The 14,862-nt window shown below is 54.0% G+C and overlaps 7 protein-coding genes across 7 annotated transcripts; 6 read left to right on the top strand and 1 right to left on the bottom strand.

Moving 5' to 3' along the window:
• Window positions 1-329: 329 nt before the first annotated feature.
• On the top strand, window positions 330-1,567 carry J4E92_006470 (uncharacterized protein; the record flags this gene model as incomplete). The annotated part of the gene is made up of 3 exons (XM_051497837.1): window positions 330-942; window positions 989-1,172; window positions 1,222-1,567. The coding sequence occupies 3 exons, from the start codon at window positions 330-332 to the stop codon at window positions 1,565-1,567; spliced, it is 1,143 nt and encodes a 380-aa protein (XP_051351563.1).
• A 990-nt stretch (window positions 1,568-2,557) lies between these two features.
• On the top strand, window positions 2,558-4,234 carry J4E92_006469 (uncharacterized protein; the record flags this gene model as incomplete). The annotated part of the gene is made up of 2 exons (XM_051497836.1): window positions 2,558-3,072; window positions 3,121-4,234. The coding sequence occupies 2 exons, from the start codon at window positions 2,558-2,560 to the stop codon at window positions 4,232-4,234; spliced, it is 1,629 nt and encodes a 542-aa protein (XP_051351562.1).
• Window positions 4,235-4,657: 423 nt separating this feature from the next.
• Window positions 4,658-6,675, top strand: J4E92_006468 (uncharacterized protein; the record flags this gene model as incomplete). The annotated part of the gene is made up of 2 exons (XM_051497835.1): window positions 4,658-4,662; window positions 4,824-6,675. 2 exons carry the CDS (start codon window positions 4,658-4,660, stop codon window positions 6,673-6,675), a joined length of 1,857 nt encoding a protein of 618 aa, XP_051351561.1.
• Window positions 6,676-6,711: 36 nt separating this feature from the next.
• J4E92_006467 (uncharacterized protein) lies at window positions 6,712-8,695 on the top strand (the record flags this gene model as incomplete). The annotated part of the gene is made up of 2 exons (XM_051497834.1): window positions 6,712-6,716; window positions 7,348-8,695. 2 exons carry the CDS (start codon window positions 6,712-6,714, stop codon window positions 8,693-8,695), a joined length of 1,353 nt encoding a protein of 450 aa, XP_051351560.1.
• Window positions 8,696-9,280: 585 nt separating this feature from the next.
• On the bottom strand, window positions 9,281-10,705 carry J4E92_006466 (uncharacterized protein; the record flags this gene model as incomplete). Its single annotated transcript, XM_051497833.1, has 4 exons — window positions 9,281-10,435; window positions 10,485-10,533; window positions 10,595-10,640; window positions 10,696-10,705. The coding sequence occupies 4 exons, from the start codon at window positions 10,703-10,705 to the stop codon at window positions 9,281-9,283; spliced, it is 1,260 nt and encodes a 419-aa protein (XP_051351559.1).
• Window positions 10,706-11,911: 1,206 nt separating this feature from the next.
• On the top strand, window positions 11,912-13,034 carry J4E92_006465 (uncharacterized protein; the record flags this gene model as incomplete). The annotated part of the gene is made up of 3 exons (XM_051497832.1): window positions 11,912-11,994; window positions 12,050-12,494; window positions 12,543-13,034. 3 exons carry the CDS (start codon window positions 11,912-11,914, stop codon window positions 13,032-13,034), a joined length of 1,020 nt encoding a protein of 339 aa, XP_051351558.1.
• Window positions 13,035-13,740: 706 nt separating this feature from the next.
• Window positions 13,741-14,637, top strand: J4E92_006464 (uncharacterized protein; the record flags this gene model as incomplete). The annotated part of the gene is made up of 4 exons (XM_051497831.1): window positions 13,741-13,754; window positions 13,825-13,879; window positions 14,061-14,166; window positions 14,231-14,637. The coding sequence occupies 4 exons, from the start codon at window positions 13,741-13,743 to the stop codon at window positions 14,635-14,637; spliced, it is 582 nt and encodes a 193-aa protein (XP_051351557.1).
• Window positions 14,638-14,862: the final 225 nt, after the last annotated feature.

The following is a 14,862-nucleotide window of genomic DNA, read 5'->3' as shown; positions in this document are numbered from 1 at the left end:
CCGAGGTCCAGACTGAAGCGCAGGTAACTAGCGAACTGTAATCACCAACATGGAATTCCAAGGTACGATCAGTAGTAGATGCTCGGAGGCACCGGAACCACTCCAAGGGCTCCACGGAATCTCCTTGGTCCGGAGAGATCCACAGCGGATGGTGGACTTGTTCATTCCGCCCGTAGCCCAGGATAGTACATGTACCCCACTCCATTGTGAAGGCTGCCTAGCGAAACCCACTATAATTCGTGTGTAGTCTGGCGAGTATAAAAGGGTTGAATGCTCTCCGCGGATGCCTGATCTCCAGTAATCCTGAAAACACCTCTTTCATCACGAACATGTCTTATTCACCACCCGACTCCGCCAAACCCTTCACTCTCAATGTCTCTGACCAGAGCATTTCGGAATGGCGTCAACTCCTCCAGCTCTCTAAGCTGGCCCCTGAAACTTGGGAAGGACGACAGGAAGACCGCCGCTTTGGCGTGTCCCGCAAGTGGCTGTCCGATGCAAAGGACTACTGGCTGAACAAGTACGACTGGCGCGCGCAAGAAAAACACATCAACTCGTTCCCGAACTACAAGATGCAAATCGAGGACGTCGATATGCATTTTGTCGCTCTTTTCTCTGAGAAGAAAGATGCCATCCCCATCATCTTCATGCACGGATGGCCAGGCAGTTTCCTCGAATTTCTGCCTATGTTGACGTTGATCAAGGAGAAGTATTCAGCCAAGGACCTACCATACCACATCGTCGTGCCCTCACTGCCCGGGTACACCCTGAGTACCGTGCAGTCGGTAGATAAGGAATGGACTCTGGCAGACAGCAGTCGCGTCATGAACCAGCTGATGCTGAATCTGGGCTTCAACAAGTACCTCGCCCAGGGAGGAGACGTTGGCAGCTTTACGGCGCAAATGATGAGCCAATTGTACGACTCCTGTGTAGCATTGCATTGTAAGTCCAACTCCATATATCGATTACTCTGATTCTGATGTACCAGTGAACCTGATAAGTGGTCTTCCTAAGCCGGACGAGAACACTCCTTTGAATGAGGTAGAGAAGAAATCACTCGGTTACGCAAAGGAATGGGCAACTAGCGGAACGGCCTACGCTCAGGAGCATGGCTCGAGACCCAGTACGATTGGGAATGTGTTGGCATCGAGCCCGCTCGCACTTCTTGCATGGTATTGTCATTGTTCTACGTAGAGAGATGTCTCCACTAATGTCCTTCAGGATCGGTGAGAAGTTTCTTGAATGGAGCGATGAGGACCCGTCCCTCGACGAGACACTCACCAATGTGTCACTCTACTGGTTTACCGAAAGCTTTGCTCGTTCTATCTATCCCTATCGCGCGCTGTTTGGGTCGGGTGCTAGGGACATTGGCGCGCCTAAGAAGCCACTCGGTTTCTCGTTCTTCCCACGAGAACTGGCCCCAGGCATCAAGAGCATCTTGGAGAAAGAAACAAACTTGGTATTCTATAAGCAGCACGAAAGCGGTGGGCATTTTGCTGCCCTGGAGAAACCGAAAGAGCTCTGGCAGGATGTTGAGGAGTTTGCCGGCAAGGTTTGGAAGGTATGAGGTGGCATGAAGGATAGTGTCAGTCTTGGTATTGCGCACGAAGGACGGCTGACATGATGAAGGGTTCTGCTACGTCCTCGAGATTGTAGGAGTGCGATTTGTGGTCCCAGGGAGCTGCAAGGAGTTGCAATTGCATGCAAGGGACTTTTCGATGCTGCTAGTGCTATATGGATGCGGAGTATGGTACCTGATTAGTTGCTAGGAGGTACATGCCCTGCGAGTAAATGTTATTCCTGCTTCATCGACCAAAAGTCGCTCAATTTCCGCGATCCCAGTTACCGATTTCACGTCCATCGCAATTTGGATGGAACGCCGATTTGTTATCAATACCCCGACTTATAATCAATACACCGTTGGGCCCACCCGCACGCGCAGATCGCTCCTCCCCTGGCGGCAGAACTCCGCCCATCGGCTTCAATGTTCCGCATGACGCGCAGCGCCGGCCCCAACCTTCAACGATCGCACGACAGCACTGACAGGACATGACAAGAGGCCAAATCGGGCCGGCTCTTATATGTTTTGCTAAAATGTTCTACAGCAAGTAACCACCTTCTTAGTGTCGCCTCCGCGCCCTCATCGGCAGATGCATCGGCATCACCAAGTACACCAGCTACGCGTACACGCAACATGATTACCCGTCGGCAGTTGTGCAACAGAACGAAACATTCAATCTGAAGTGCGATCACGTGGGCCTCCCAGTGTTGCCTCGGTAGTATAGACCTTTACCCCAGCTTCTTCGCATGCTTCTTGTACAATTCGGTGTTTGGTGTCGCCAAAGATCGTCATCGCGGCACGTCCCTGCAGGGCTGCATAACGGAGCACCCCAAATATGCCCCAGCTTCTGTTATTCGTTTATCCTGCCCCAGGCACGGAGGCGAACGCTAGTAATGTACCGTGACGAAGACCCAGTTTTCGGTAGAATAAAGAGAAGATGCATTCCCAAACTCTTGGATTAAGGTTCTTACTCAATCTATCTGGCTTACTGTCAAGATGAGGTTCGACAAGTCACTCCAATGCGCGCTGCTGAATGCGCCTTCCGTCGTATTCGCCGCCCCACAGTCAGCATCTTACCCCACAAACGGCACGGCACCGGCCGCTTTCAACTCGAAGTGTGAGGAACTTGCGTCTAAACTTCACATCGATGGCGGCGTTGTTACAACCGCCGAATTCGTCGCCGCTGGTACTAACCTGACTGTACCCGTATACGACGAAACATGTGCCGCAGCACCGCCAGCTATCACAGCGGACATGTGCCGCGTCGCGCTCAATGTGTCGACATCTGAGCGTTCTGGCTTCAGGATGGAGGCGTTCCTTCCAGCCAACTGGACGGGACGATTTCTCTCTGGGGGCAATGGCGGTCTGAATGGTTGTATCAGTTATGACGATTTGGCCTATGCGGTTGGTCTAGGTTTCGCTGCGGTTGGAACCAACAACGGTCACGATGGCACGAGTGGCTTGCCGTTTTACAATAACTCAGACGTTGTGGAAGACTTCGCGTACCGAGCGTAAGTAACCTTGTGTTGGCATGCTAGAAGTCGGCTAATCAATATTAGTTTACATACTGGTGTCGTGGTTGGAAAGCAGATCACCGAAGACTTCTACGGAAAACCGCACGACAAGTCCTATTACCTTGGATGCTCTACCGGAGGAAGACAGGGCATGAAGTCTGCCCAAGATTTCCCAGACGATTTCGACGGCATTGTTGCGGGCGCACCAGCTTTCGCCTTCAACAACCTTACCTCATGGAGTGGACACTTCTACACCCTCACTGGCCCAGCAAACTCGTCGTCCGCTTTCGTTCCGCAGTCAAAGTGGGTGCAGATTCACGCTGATGTCTTGAAGCAATGCGACAAGCTTGACAACCTCGAGGATGGCATCCTTGAGGCTCCCTTGCTTTGCCAGTATGACCCTTCGGGCCTAGCTTGCGCTGAGGGCAGCAACACCACTACCTGCCTTACACCCGAGCAGCTAGAGACAGTCAAGGGGGTTTACTCGCCACTTCTCAACGATGCAGGAGACTTGGTCTATCCCCGTCTGCAGCCTGGTGCGGAGGTGATTGCGGCGGGCGCTATCATCAACGGGCAGCCCTTTCCCTACACAACAGATTGGTTCCGCTACGCTATCTACAACGACCCTAACTGGGACCCTGCGACTCTTAGCTCCGAGGACTACGACTACGCCGCAAAACTGAATCTCTTTGGAATCGAGTCCTTCAAGGGTGATTTGAGCGGAATGAAGGACCGCGGCGCCAAGGTGCTACACTGGCATGGCGGAGCGGACTTTGTCATCTCATCCGATAACTCTGCTCGCTACTACGAACACGTCACTTCTACTATGGGTCTGTCCCCTGAAGAGCTCGACGAGTTTTACCGCTACTTCCTTGTCAGTGGAACTGGTCACTGCGGTGGAGGAGAAGGTGCGCACGCCATTGGCCAGAGTGTGGGCGAGGTCAACGGATACGAGACCAGCCACAACGTACTCATGGCTTTGGTTGACTGGGTAGAGAATGGCAACGCGCCCGAGACGCTTATCGGAACGAAGTTTGTCAACGACACGGTCGCTCTAGGCGTTGAATTTGAGCGCGCTCATTGCAAGTTCCCCAAGGTCAACCATTACAAGGGCGGCAACCCTGATGTTATTGAGAGCTGGGAATGCGTTGACGCGTAAGTTTGAATTTGGTTGTAGCGAAGAAAGCATAGTGAAAATGGACCAAAGACTTATGTTCGACACTTGATATTTCTCGTATCCATATGGAGATTTTTCTCAAGACACTAACTCCGAAGATCATTTGCGTAGTTCTGCTTCAGGTTCAGGATCGTCGGGAAGCATTCAGTCGTTGCACCGCTTACTACCTACACTGGAAACCTTCCCAGTGCGTAGACACCTACAGACACTTGCATCAAATGCATTATGAATGTCTCACGAAGTGTCTCATACATATTTCACTTTGGCCGCCCTTAACGTAGGATCGTCCCAGATTGATATTAGAACAAATCTAAAAACAGTCGGCGTATCCACATACTTAGAGGCCATTCGGACTTTGCTGAGAACCATGGTTGAGATGCGTTGAAACCAAGGCTTACAATCCACATGTGGTATTTTCGTGCCAAATCAATTTACGCGCATTACCTCGTACAATAGTGCTAAGAAGTGTAGTCATGCTTCGCATAGTGTCGTCGGTGGATGTTTGAGAAGTGGAAGTGAAAGCCGAAGACTCACCGATTTCACTCCCCTACAACAACTACAACAGCGCAAGGCTAACAGCGTTTGACGTCACACAATTTCAGTCCGAGCGTCCTTTCTCTACAATGGCGCTCAACGGTATTGCAGTGCTTTTCAACGCGCCACAACTCACGTCCTCTGTGCATTCGAACTCGTTCCTCCAACACATCCCCACCATCGCAACATCTGCGTACACGAAGCTTACGAGCATAATATCCAACAAAATGGGCTCATTTAGCGTTCCCGAATCCCCAGTTCCAGCGCGGCCTGCGAAGTCGGCGGCCGCTGCTAAGAAACCATCCTCAAGAACGTATGACGCCAACACATCCATAGGCAAGCGCAAAGAGCGCTCAAATTCAGACGAGTCCGGAGGTGATGAATTGAAACAACAGTTACCAGAGAAGAAGAAAAAGCGACCATCATCGGACGGTCGCTCTTCGGGGAAGAAGGCGACTGACTCTAGACTCTCTTCAACACCACGAACGCATTCTAAGCACAGTCATGAAAAGGCGCCACCGAATGGCCCCCCGCCGAAACATGGAAACACCCTCGCGCTAAAATGTCAATCGGTACTACCTCAATATCCGCCTATAAACGCATGTGGACACACGATCCATCCCGTCTATAGCGAGAACTACGCCAAAGCCATGTGCCCGATGTGCCTGGTAGATGCCTCAATGAAGACGCTCCAGCATATCCAAGAGTTCATCAACGCCCATGATGGCTTGTCTCAATGGAAAGAGAACCTCGAGGGCCATTATGCTAAGTCGACTTACCATGTCGCCAGTCTGGGTGGTAGGAAGGGGAAGAATGTGAATGGAACAGATGTGTCTTACAGACACTGCAAGAGAAACCTAGTCAACTTGATCAACGAGATAGAAGATCTTTCCGAGATGGAGCTGGCCTGGGAAGCGAAACAGCCTCCTGAGAACAACGACGTTTACGTGCAACATGTCCGACTCAGGAAGCACTACAGTGCTACAGCTGCACTGCACTGGTACAAAGACACTGAACACAGCGGCTTCATCGGTCGTGTCGAGGAGGACTGCGAGTTCTTCAGTCAGCGCCGTGGTCGGCGCTGGACAATCGCAAGCGATCCAGACTTCCCTGACCGAGATGGTCTTGAACACGATCTAGGATGGAAATCGCTCAAGAAAATCCAGCATAAGCTTCTCAACGAATCCGATATCCCCAAGGTTCAAAGGACCGATGTCGCAGAGCAACTGCCGAGGCGAAAGCGCCGACGAGAAGGCGCAAGCGTTTCATGGGACGAAGATGTTTACGTTCGCACAGAGGCTGACGTAGACGTGCTCCGTAAGGCATCGTGCTCACTCTCAGAAGAGTTCCTCGAGCCTTCTCCAAAAAGGCCTAGGATGGGCGTTCTTCGCACAACTCCACTCGAGGTCACACGAGAGCTTATTCCCGCTACACCAGTCGCGAACGGCTCGAACCCTATTCGCCCTCACTACGTCATCCCGCTGAGCCGCAACGGACCTCCGAGAGACGTTACTAGGAGCTCGATGTGCAGGCATAGACGACGGTACGTGAAGGGACAATGGGCAGTTCCGGAGGGGAGCGAAATCATCGATACCAGTGGATATCGCAAGAACTTCGACGTCCATGTCGCGAATATGGAGCAGCTGCAGATCGAGGCTGTGAAGTTGGACCGAGAAGACCTTGGCGGGGACACAGAGATGAGGGACGCTCCTGCCGCTGATGCGCAAAGATCAACACCACAGCCGTCGCGGTGGTCACCAAGCCTTGGGGGCCGACTGGTGAGTTGCATCGCGAATCTTGGGGTGTTCACTTTCCCGGGCTTTGATCGTGGCGGTGGTGAAACTTCGGCGCCGCAAAACGATGCTAGACACGCGAGTCTCCTGGCTTGATGCCGCTGTCAGGCTGTAACCGTACATCTTGCTGACATGTTGTAAGTCGTTCCCTATAGATTGTCTTGGTGTTTCGCACTAACGGTCGTTTCCAAGGTTTACACGATGGATGCTTACGTGCTCAGCCCCAACATGTGACCTGTGGTACCTTGGCAGAGCGACTTATTCCCGACCGTCAACTCAACATCTCAATCTCAGAACCCACACAACATTCCCGACACTGTTTGCGAAACACTTAGCATCTTTTAAAGATGGGCTGCTCAGCTATGCGCTCCAGATTGGGGATCAAAAGGATCGATTCTCGGATCGACTTGGGCGAGGATCCCCCGCAAAACGCCGACGGCCACATCCCGGAAATTGACACTCGCTCACGCTACGCTTGGCCTGCACGGACAAGAGATATCGATTCGGCGTAATTGTGACGCCTGAAGGGCAAGCACGTCGTCCAGATCGTGTGTAACGAAGTGGTTCAGATGTCGATCATGTCACTGCGTCGCTGGGTATAAAGCACCCTGTCTGCTTGATGCGCAGCGAAATGTTTCCAGTCTGATACCACTTGTAAAGTGCTCAACTGTTACCAGCACCATCGCCGATCTTATACGACAGGATGCGAGTCTCCATTGCTCCTGTAATTCTCTTCGCCTCTCTGGCATCTGCGGCCCCGCAATGGAGTGATCATTACAAACGACAATGGACTGATCATTACAAACGCGAGGTTCCCACGCCCTCACCCGAACTGATTCAGCGCCAGGAGTCTTTCGCAGTACCCGAATGGGACAAACGCCAATGGACTGACCACTACAAACGCGAGGCTCCCACACCCTCACCTGAACTGGTTCAGCGCCAGGAGTCTTTCGTACCACCACCCCCATTCGCAGCTGTCCGAAGACAGGACAGTGCTGTATGGTCCGCTCCTGGAGGCAAACGCGAGGCTCCCACGCCCGCGCCCGAACTGGTTCAGCGCCAGGAGTCTTTCGTACCACCCCGAGTCGCACGTGCGACTCCAATCGCGGAAGCAGTTGTCCGAAGACAAGACTCAATCCTCAGACCACCTAAACGCGAGGTCCCCCCTACACCCGCGCCTCAAGCTCCAGAGAAGAGACAGAATGCCCCACGCCAGCACACTGACCCGCCGGAGACTCTGCAACTCCGCGGTATGCCTCGTCGAGACGACGCCGAGGCTCCTGAACCAACTGAACCTCCTAGTCCTCGTGATCTACTCGTAGGAGACGAAATCCTACCTCGAAGTGATGGAGAAGAGGAACCCATCACCAACGCCCGCAGAGCAGCGGACCCTGAGCCCACTGGTCCTAGTGACCAACCCCAAGTCATAGTCCCACGCCAAAAGACTGAAGACGGACAACGCAAGAGAAACGAAAAGGAGCCAATAACCGAGTTGCGCAGAGACGCCTACGCCAACCCTGAGCCCACCGACCCCCCCAGCCCCTGCGACAAGGCGGAACCAGCTAAGATCAAGCCCCGAACTGAAGAAGAAGAACCCACCGACCCTCCCAAAGCCAGAGACAACACAGACACCAACCCCATCCTTAAAGCCCTCTCCGGAACATACTCCCTGGTAAACACATCCAGCTCCCGGAACGGCGAACCCATCCCCGACCTCCCCTACGGCAAAGCCCCCGTCGGCCTCCTCATCTACACAGAATCCGGCTTCATGTCCGCCACCATCACAGCCACTGAACCTGAATTCCGACCTAACCTCACTTTCCCGTACCAGCCCAACGACTCAGACGCTGATTGGGCGCTTGTAGGTAAGCACAGTATCGGGTACGCGGGCCCGTATAGCGTTAACGAGGAGGTGCCTGCGACGGAGACGGAGGGCCAGATTTTCCATGGCCCGCTTACGGTGGCGAATGTGCCGACTTGGGAGGGGCAGAAGGGGAAGAGGAATTATACGATTGTGGAGGTGGAGGAGAATGGGGAGGAGGTTAAGTATTTGAAGATTGGTAGTGAGCGGGGCAATGGGTATAGGGGCATTCTTTGGTGGAAGAAGGTTGATTAGATGGTGGTGATGTAGTTGGACTAGTGGGATTTTGATAGCGAAATAAACTTAAAGTTTACTCATGGTTTGTCGATGGTTGTTCTCCAGGTGTTCAGTGAGATGTGCTTTGGCCTGTTGAGATAAGTGGACACGATGGCTGCAGGTGAATATAAGAAAACGTTGAGACGGCAGTGGGTCTTGAGTGATGGCTGCGCCGGAATTTGACGATGTTATCAAGTGCTTCGTAACCAATGGCTGAATGATGCTAGTAATTAGAGCACGATGATAGTAACTATCTGTATCCATCCAGACTGCTACAGCGTTCGTGCAAGTGTCTTATTGAAGTCTTTCTACTGCGCTCCGGTCACTTGTCCCATACTTCTGAACTTGACTCCAGTGCACTCTGTCGAGATATCATCCGTTGCATAGCTCTCACTCCCTTCCTATTCAAACCTGCTTGAACGCTGTAGAACGTCCAATCTGCCCGGCTGACAAGACCCAGGAGGCGGAACGTCAGGATGGCATATAGGACTTCAGTAGATTCAAAATCTCGTCAACAACTGTGTTCGAAGTCGTCTCTTCCTCTCCACGGGAAGTGTCTGACGCCTAATCATCCGATTTCATTTCCACGTCCTTTGCATCTTTCGTCTCCTCTTTTGCTGGCGCTTCTTCTTTGGACTCTTTGTCTCCAGCTTTCGCATCGCTAGATTTCTCGGATCCGCCATCTTTCATCTCTTGATCCTTGGCTTCTGTCTCGGCTGGTAACTTGGCCTCTGGGCTCTTGTGATCGAGGCTCGGCCTGCCAATGGCTCCTTCAATGTTGAGCTTTCCCTGCTTTTGCGGACCGGTATCTTCCATGCCAATGACCTCTGGACCTCGGGCATGCGGCGCTTCTTCCTCGCCCTCGACTGTGTCTACGATGGTACCTCCACCTTCCATCTCGCCGAATGTAGTTCTTGTCGGGCTAGTGGTCATGCTGTGTGGGTTGTTCAAAACGATGCCAGCCTCTTGTTCTTGGCGCAGAAGTTCGCCTTGAGTAACGGGCCCTGTGGACGGCAGCGTCTCACCCTCGGGATGTGACGAAGCAATCTGGGCTACATTGGAGGTAGGGGATTCCGCCCGCTGACCACTCAGCATTCCGACGGTCACTGTTTCTATGCGTCCAGCACCGTTGGGACCGTCGACCATTTCGGTGCTCTCTGAAATAAGCTCGTTCTGGCCGCGGTTCTGAAGCCAAGGGATGGGCGTAAGTAGGGCCCCGCCTAGTGCCTCATCTGAACCTAGCTGTGCTGTTTGCGTAGTGGTGGATGTGGTGCCATTGAGCAGTCCGCTGGAAGTTGGCAGCACGGCTTGTGGCAGAGGGAAGATGGTGAGGGGGGAGGAGACGGAGACGACACGGTCGAGTGCGCGGAGGTAGGGTGGCAGGTATCGGTAGCGTTTCTTGGGCTCGAGTACGAGTTCAGCTAGGCGTTGGACGGTATGCGGGGGATGGCTCGCGAAGTTCTTGGAGAGAGTGGAGCGTATTGAGGAGTAGAAGGTGGTGACGTCTGTTGGTACGCTTTGCGACTCTGTCGAGGCGGAGAAGGCAGGCACAGGCGGTCGCGGGGGCGTAGCGGGCGGTGCATTCTCCTTGTCGGTGGCATGCGAGTCTTGGCTCGATATGGCATTGGACGTGTTGGGTCGCGAGGGCAGGTCGGTGGTCGCGGACGTGGTCGGCCTGGGGAGTGCGTCTGCGGGTGGCTTGGGGAAATCGGTGATGATCTGCGAGGGTCAGGGTTGACGGCTGTGGATATGGGTAGCTCGGGATTACCTCATCCAGGCGATCCAAGATGTACTGCAGTGTCTTTGGCCATTCTGCTCTGCACACGGGCGCGTTAGATGCTGCATGCGCCAGACGTGGGCTCTAGGGTGGGGACGTACGAATCGAGGGAGCCGTCCTCGGCAGCTTTTTGGAGGATTAACTCTGCTGGAGGAGCATCAGTAGGTGCCGCGTTGCCAGGACCCTAGAATCCCAGACTCACCAGACGTCATGGCTGCGGCGCGTGGGTGTCGTGGTGGTGGTAGAGGCGCGACTCGCGATGGGGCTGCTTTTGGCGGGCCGATACTGCGTCAGTCGAAACGGCGACCCTGTGCACTACGCGTCCTTAATGATGTCAGATATGGCCGTGTGATTGGCCCAGACAAGTGACGGGAAAGCTGTCGGTGTCGCGCAAAATGACGGCAGATTGAGCTCCACTGCGCTGGACTGCTACCGTAGTGCTCAAGGCCTGCGCCACAGATGCAATCTAAAGATAGCGCAGGCGGGCCAATGAGCAGCGGGAGTCGCCGGGCGGTGCAGGTGGGCGATGGTTCAGCAGCAGCTGGGGCCAAGCCTTGTGCGCGTGAGAGGATGCCGAAAGCGACAGGCAGCTGAGCAGCCAAAGGCTTGGGCCGCGCCGCAGCATAACAGTCCGTCCGTACTTGTAGAAGTCAGACCTCTTCGTATTTTGATATCCACAAAGCCTCACCCAGGCTACCGTTGACTGAAGTAAACACGGAGCAGCGAGCGGGTCTTACGGCGAGACCCCCTTCAGCCTTTCTCCACACCGGCCGGGGCTCTCCCAGGCGCTACTTTGCGCACATCTCAGCACCTGCGTCCACCTAGCAGCAGCCGTCCCATCTCCGCCCACGCCCCCAAGTCCTAACAAACAACACCTCCTCCCGCCGCTCGCTCGCGTTGTTGTCCGTCGATATCGCTCCTTATCACCAAGTATCCCCATCTCCGACCCGTCGCTCGTCATCGCCTGTTGCTTCTTCGGCCTCTCCGCATAGCCAAGATACTAGTTTCAGCGACGCGCGCTCACCTGCTCCCCCGACGACAGCGACTCCCTTGGTTTCAGCAGTCCGCCCAGCGCCCGCCCTCTGTCTCAAGTACCCCGGCAGCCCTACAAACCGCACCACGACACAGGTCGCAGTTTGTCTGCGCCGCACCACCACGCCCGCCTCACCACCCGCCTCTATATCCCCACGCAACAGCCGCCCATCGCGGCTGCCACCATAGCCAAAATTACTCACCACGAGGCCCGCCATTCCCTCCTAGGAGGCCAACCCCTCGACCGCGGCTACGCGCCCTACCCCAACACGACGTATCAACCAACATACCCACCGCAGCCCTCTTTCGATACCCAGCCTGGGGGGTATCACCACCGCGAAGGCTTCCCCACCACCCTTCCACCCGTCGTGCGCCGCCCACCGAGGATGTACGTTCCGAATACGCGGTGGACCTGGGCTTTTATGCTCACGGCCATCTGCCAGGTCGGCATTGCCCTCGCCCTAGAGTCGTACGTCTGCCGTTGCGCCACCCTCACCACTATGCGCCTGCTAACACCCCATCAGATATGTCTTTAGCAAGTTCCAGAATGAGATCCATTTCGCGGCCTCTGGTGCAGGCGCCAACGAGACCCGCACGATTCCCACGTTCCTCGCCGTCTTCATGTTCGGCTACGTCTACCAACTATTCCTCACCTGGGATGCCCTGCGCATGAAGAACACCATTCAGGTCATCGGTCTCGTTCTCTACAACATCGGCATTCTCATCTACGCCGCTATCCAATTCGACCAGATCAAGGACGCTGCCGACGACCTCAACACGCGCCGCTTCATCCCCCAAGACTTCTGGGACGACGTCAAGCCTATGCTCATCGCGCTGCCCGTGCTGATGGCTGTCGCTACTCTCATTTTCGCCTTCGAAGCATGGAAGCTGTACGATGAGTTTGCCTGGACCATCTACAAGCGCATCAGTGCCGACACAAGACTGAAGAGGCGCTATCTGACGTACCAGGTACTGCTTGTCCAACATCATACATGCGCGCCTTACTGACTACGATAGATTTACATCGCTCTCCTCAAGTTCGACTTCTTCTTCTTCCTGGCCTTCACCGTGCAGTTTCTGGTCGTCGTCAAGAACACCAAGACAGTCGAGCTCATCCTTACCGCAGCCGCCCTCGTCATCACCTTCTTCCTTTTGTTCCTCGCCGCCTGGTGGGTCCGTCGCGAGTCTGTCGCTGGAATGATTGGCATCATCGTCGTCTACTTCATTGCTCTCGGCTACTTCCTGTTCAAACTCATCCGGATGTGGGTCGCCGATGCCAGTCGCCAGGAGGACTACAAGCCAGCCCGCAAGTCGCTGACTGCCTTTGCCATTCTCACCATCCTCCTACTCATCATCACCATTGTCACCGCGTGCTTGTGCACACACAACTTCAACAAGGGCTTGAAGCCCCATGTCAACGACAAGATCGTCCAGAACGACAAGACCTACAACACAGAGATGCCATCATTGAGCGGACCTGCGCCATCACAACGGATGGAAATCGACTAGGCGCTCTTTTACATACCCCATTACACAAAATTTACGACATGACTTCTTGGATACCTGCTTTCTGCGAGCATAGCTTCATCATACCCGGATGAGATCAGCGGGACTGGCGTTCTTTCATCTAGGGATTCCTTTGGGCTATATGCGGAGATATCAGGTTGAAGATGGGACGGATTGCAATGTCGCATCACGTACGAGGAGTTATACCAACCCGCATTGTTTCCTTATTTCTTCCTTTACGACCTTTTGTACAACAACTGTCGGTCCTTTTTGTAACTAGGTGTCTGCTCATATTATACCCCACCATGAACAGACGAGCTCGGAATTGAATTGCGTTATGAACTGACTCTGTCTTGCCATCATGCCAGTGAGTTCTGTCTTGTTTTGATCCTTGCATCCAGAATTGTGTACGTGAATAAATACTTGTTCGCGGTCGAGGCCCGACAGCCTGACAGTGGAGATCAAGGGGTTCAAAAGCTAGCGAAGCTCCCCGACCGCCATGTGCGGGCGCGGGACCCTGCACGACATCATCGGGTCCCGCAAGCTCACCAAACTTACGTTGCTAGACTTACTCGACTTTCTTTTTCCACACACACCTTCTCCACTCTCGCACCCTTTTTTTCGCGGTCGTGTCGCTCGCTCTCAGTCGTATTTATACGTGCTACATCTTTAGCTGCTGAGGCGATTGACTTCTCCCATCATCTTCAAAATGGCGTTTCGCTGGTACGTCACTTGGGAAAAGCGGTGGAGAACCGTCTCATGGGAAAGGGGACAATGCTAATTCGGATGACAGGTACCAGGCAAAGCTTAGGACGTCGCCTTATCTGACGCAGAGTATCACTACCGCGGTATGCACGTCTTTTACTTCGAACTGCGAGTCTTCAATCCCTCTTTACGCGACGCAATGCGACTTGGTAGCCAGCGAGCGAGCAGGCCGATAAGCACGCCCGACAAATCGATATACAAGGACGAGAGAGGAATTGATTAGAAATCATGTCTGACGACGGCAACTGACATGGCATGCCACAGGTACTCTTCGCAACAGGCGACACAATGGCCCAACAAGGAGTCGAGCGCCGCGGCCTCGATAAGCACGACCTCGCGCGTACAGGACGCATGGCCGCCTACGGAGGATGTACGTCTCCCCTTCCCTCCATACCCCTATCCATCCATCCGCCATACTAACAAACCACGCCCAGGCATCTTCGGCCCCGCCGCAACAAAATGGTTCGACTTCCTCGTCAAGCGCGTAAACCTGCAATCCACAAACGGCACCATCCTCGCGCGCGTAGCCTGCGACCAGTTCCTCTTCGCGCCCTGCAACATGGCCCTCTTCCTCTCCACCATGGCCTACATGGAGGGCAACTCGCCCGTCCAGCGCCTCAAGGACGCTTATCTGCCGGGCTACCAGAAGAACTTGATGGTCTGGCCTTGGGTCCAGTTTACCAACTTCAAATACGTGCCTCAGGAGATGCGCGTCTTGGTTGTTAATGTTATTTCGCTCGGCTGGAATTGCTATTTGAGTAGCTTGAACTCCGCTGGGGGTACGAAGCCGAACCCGCCTGTGGGAAAGACGAAGGAGGGTGGGCAGTTGCCGCCTTCATAGAGGATTTCTCGTGGGAGGGTGCAAGGCGGTTGGGATTGCGACATTTGCCAGGGTCTTTGTTTGTTCATGGGGCTGCAACTAGACCGGATGATACCCTGGGCTATGTGGTAAGGTTATATAGATGGCGTGCGATGGATTAGCGGTAGTACTTGATCGTTCATTAGCGTTGCAATGCTCTGTGCTTGATCGAGTATGTGAGACCGGCCTTTTACTATTCTACGTGTT

This window comes from Alternaria infectoria (assembly GCF_024043175.1).
Source record: "Alternaria infectoria strain BMP 0036 chromosome Unknown scaffold_10, whole genome shotgun sequence".
NCBI classification, from domain to species: domain Eukaryota; kingdom Fungi; phylum Ascomycota; class Dothideomycetes; order Pleosporales; family Pleosporaceae; genus Alternaria; species Alternaria infectoria.
This window is presented reverse-complemented; position numbering and strand designations above follow the sequence as displayed.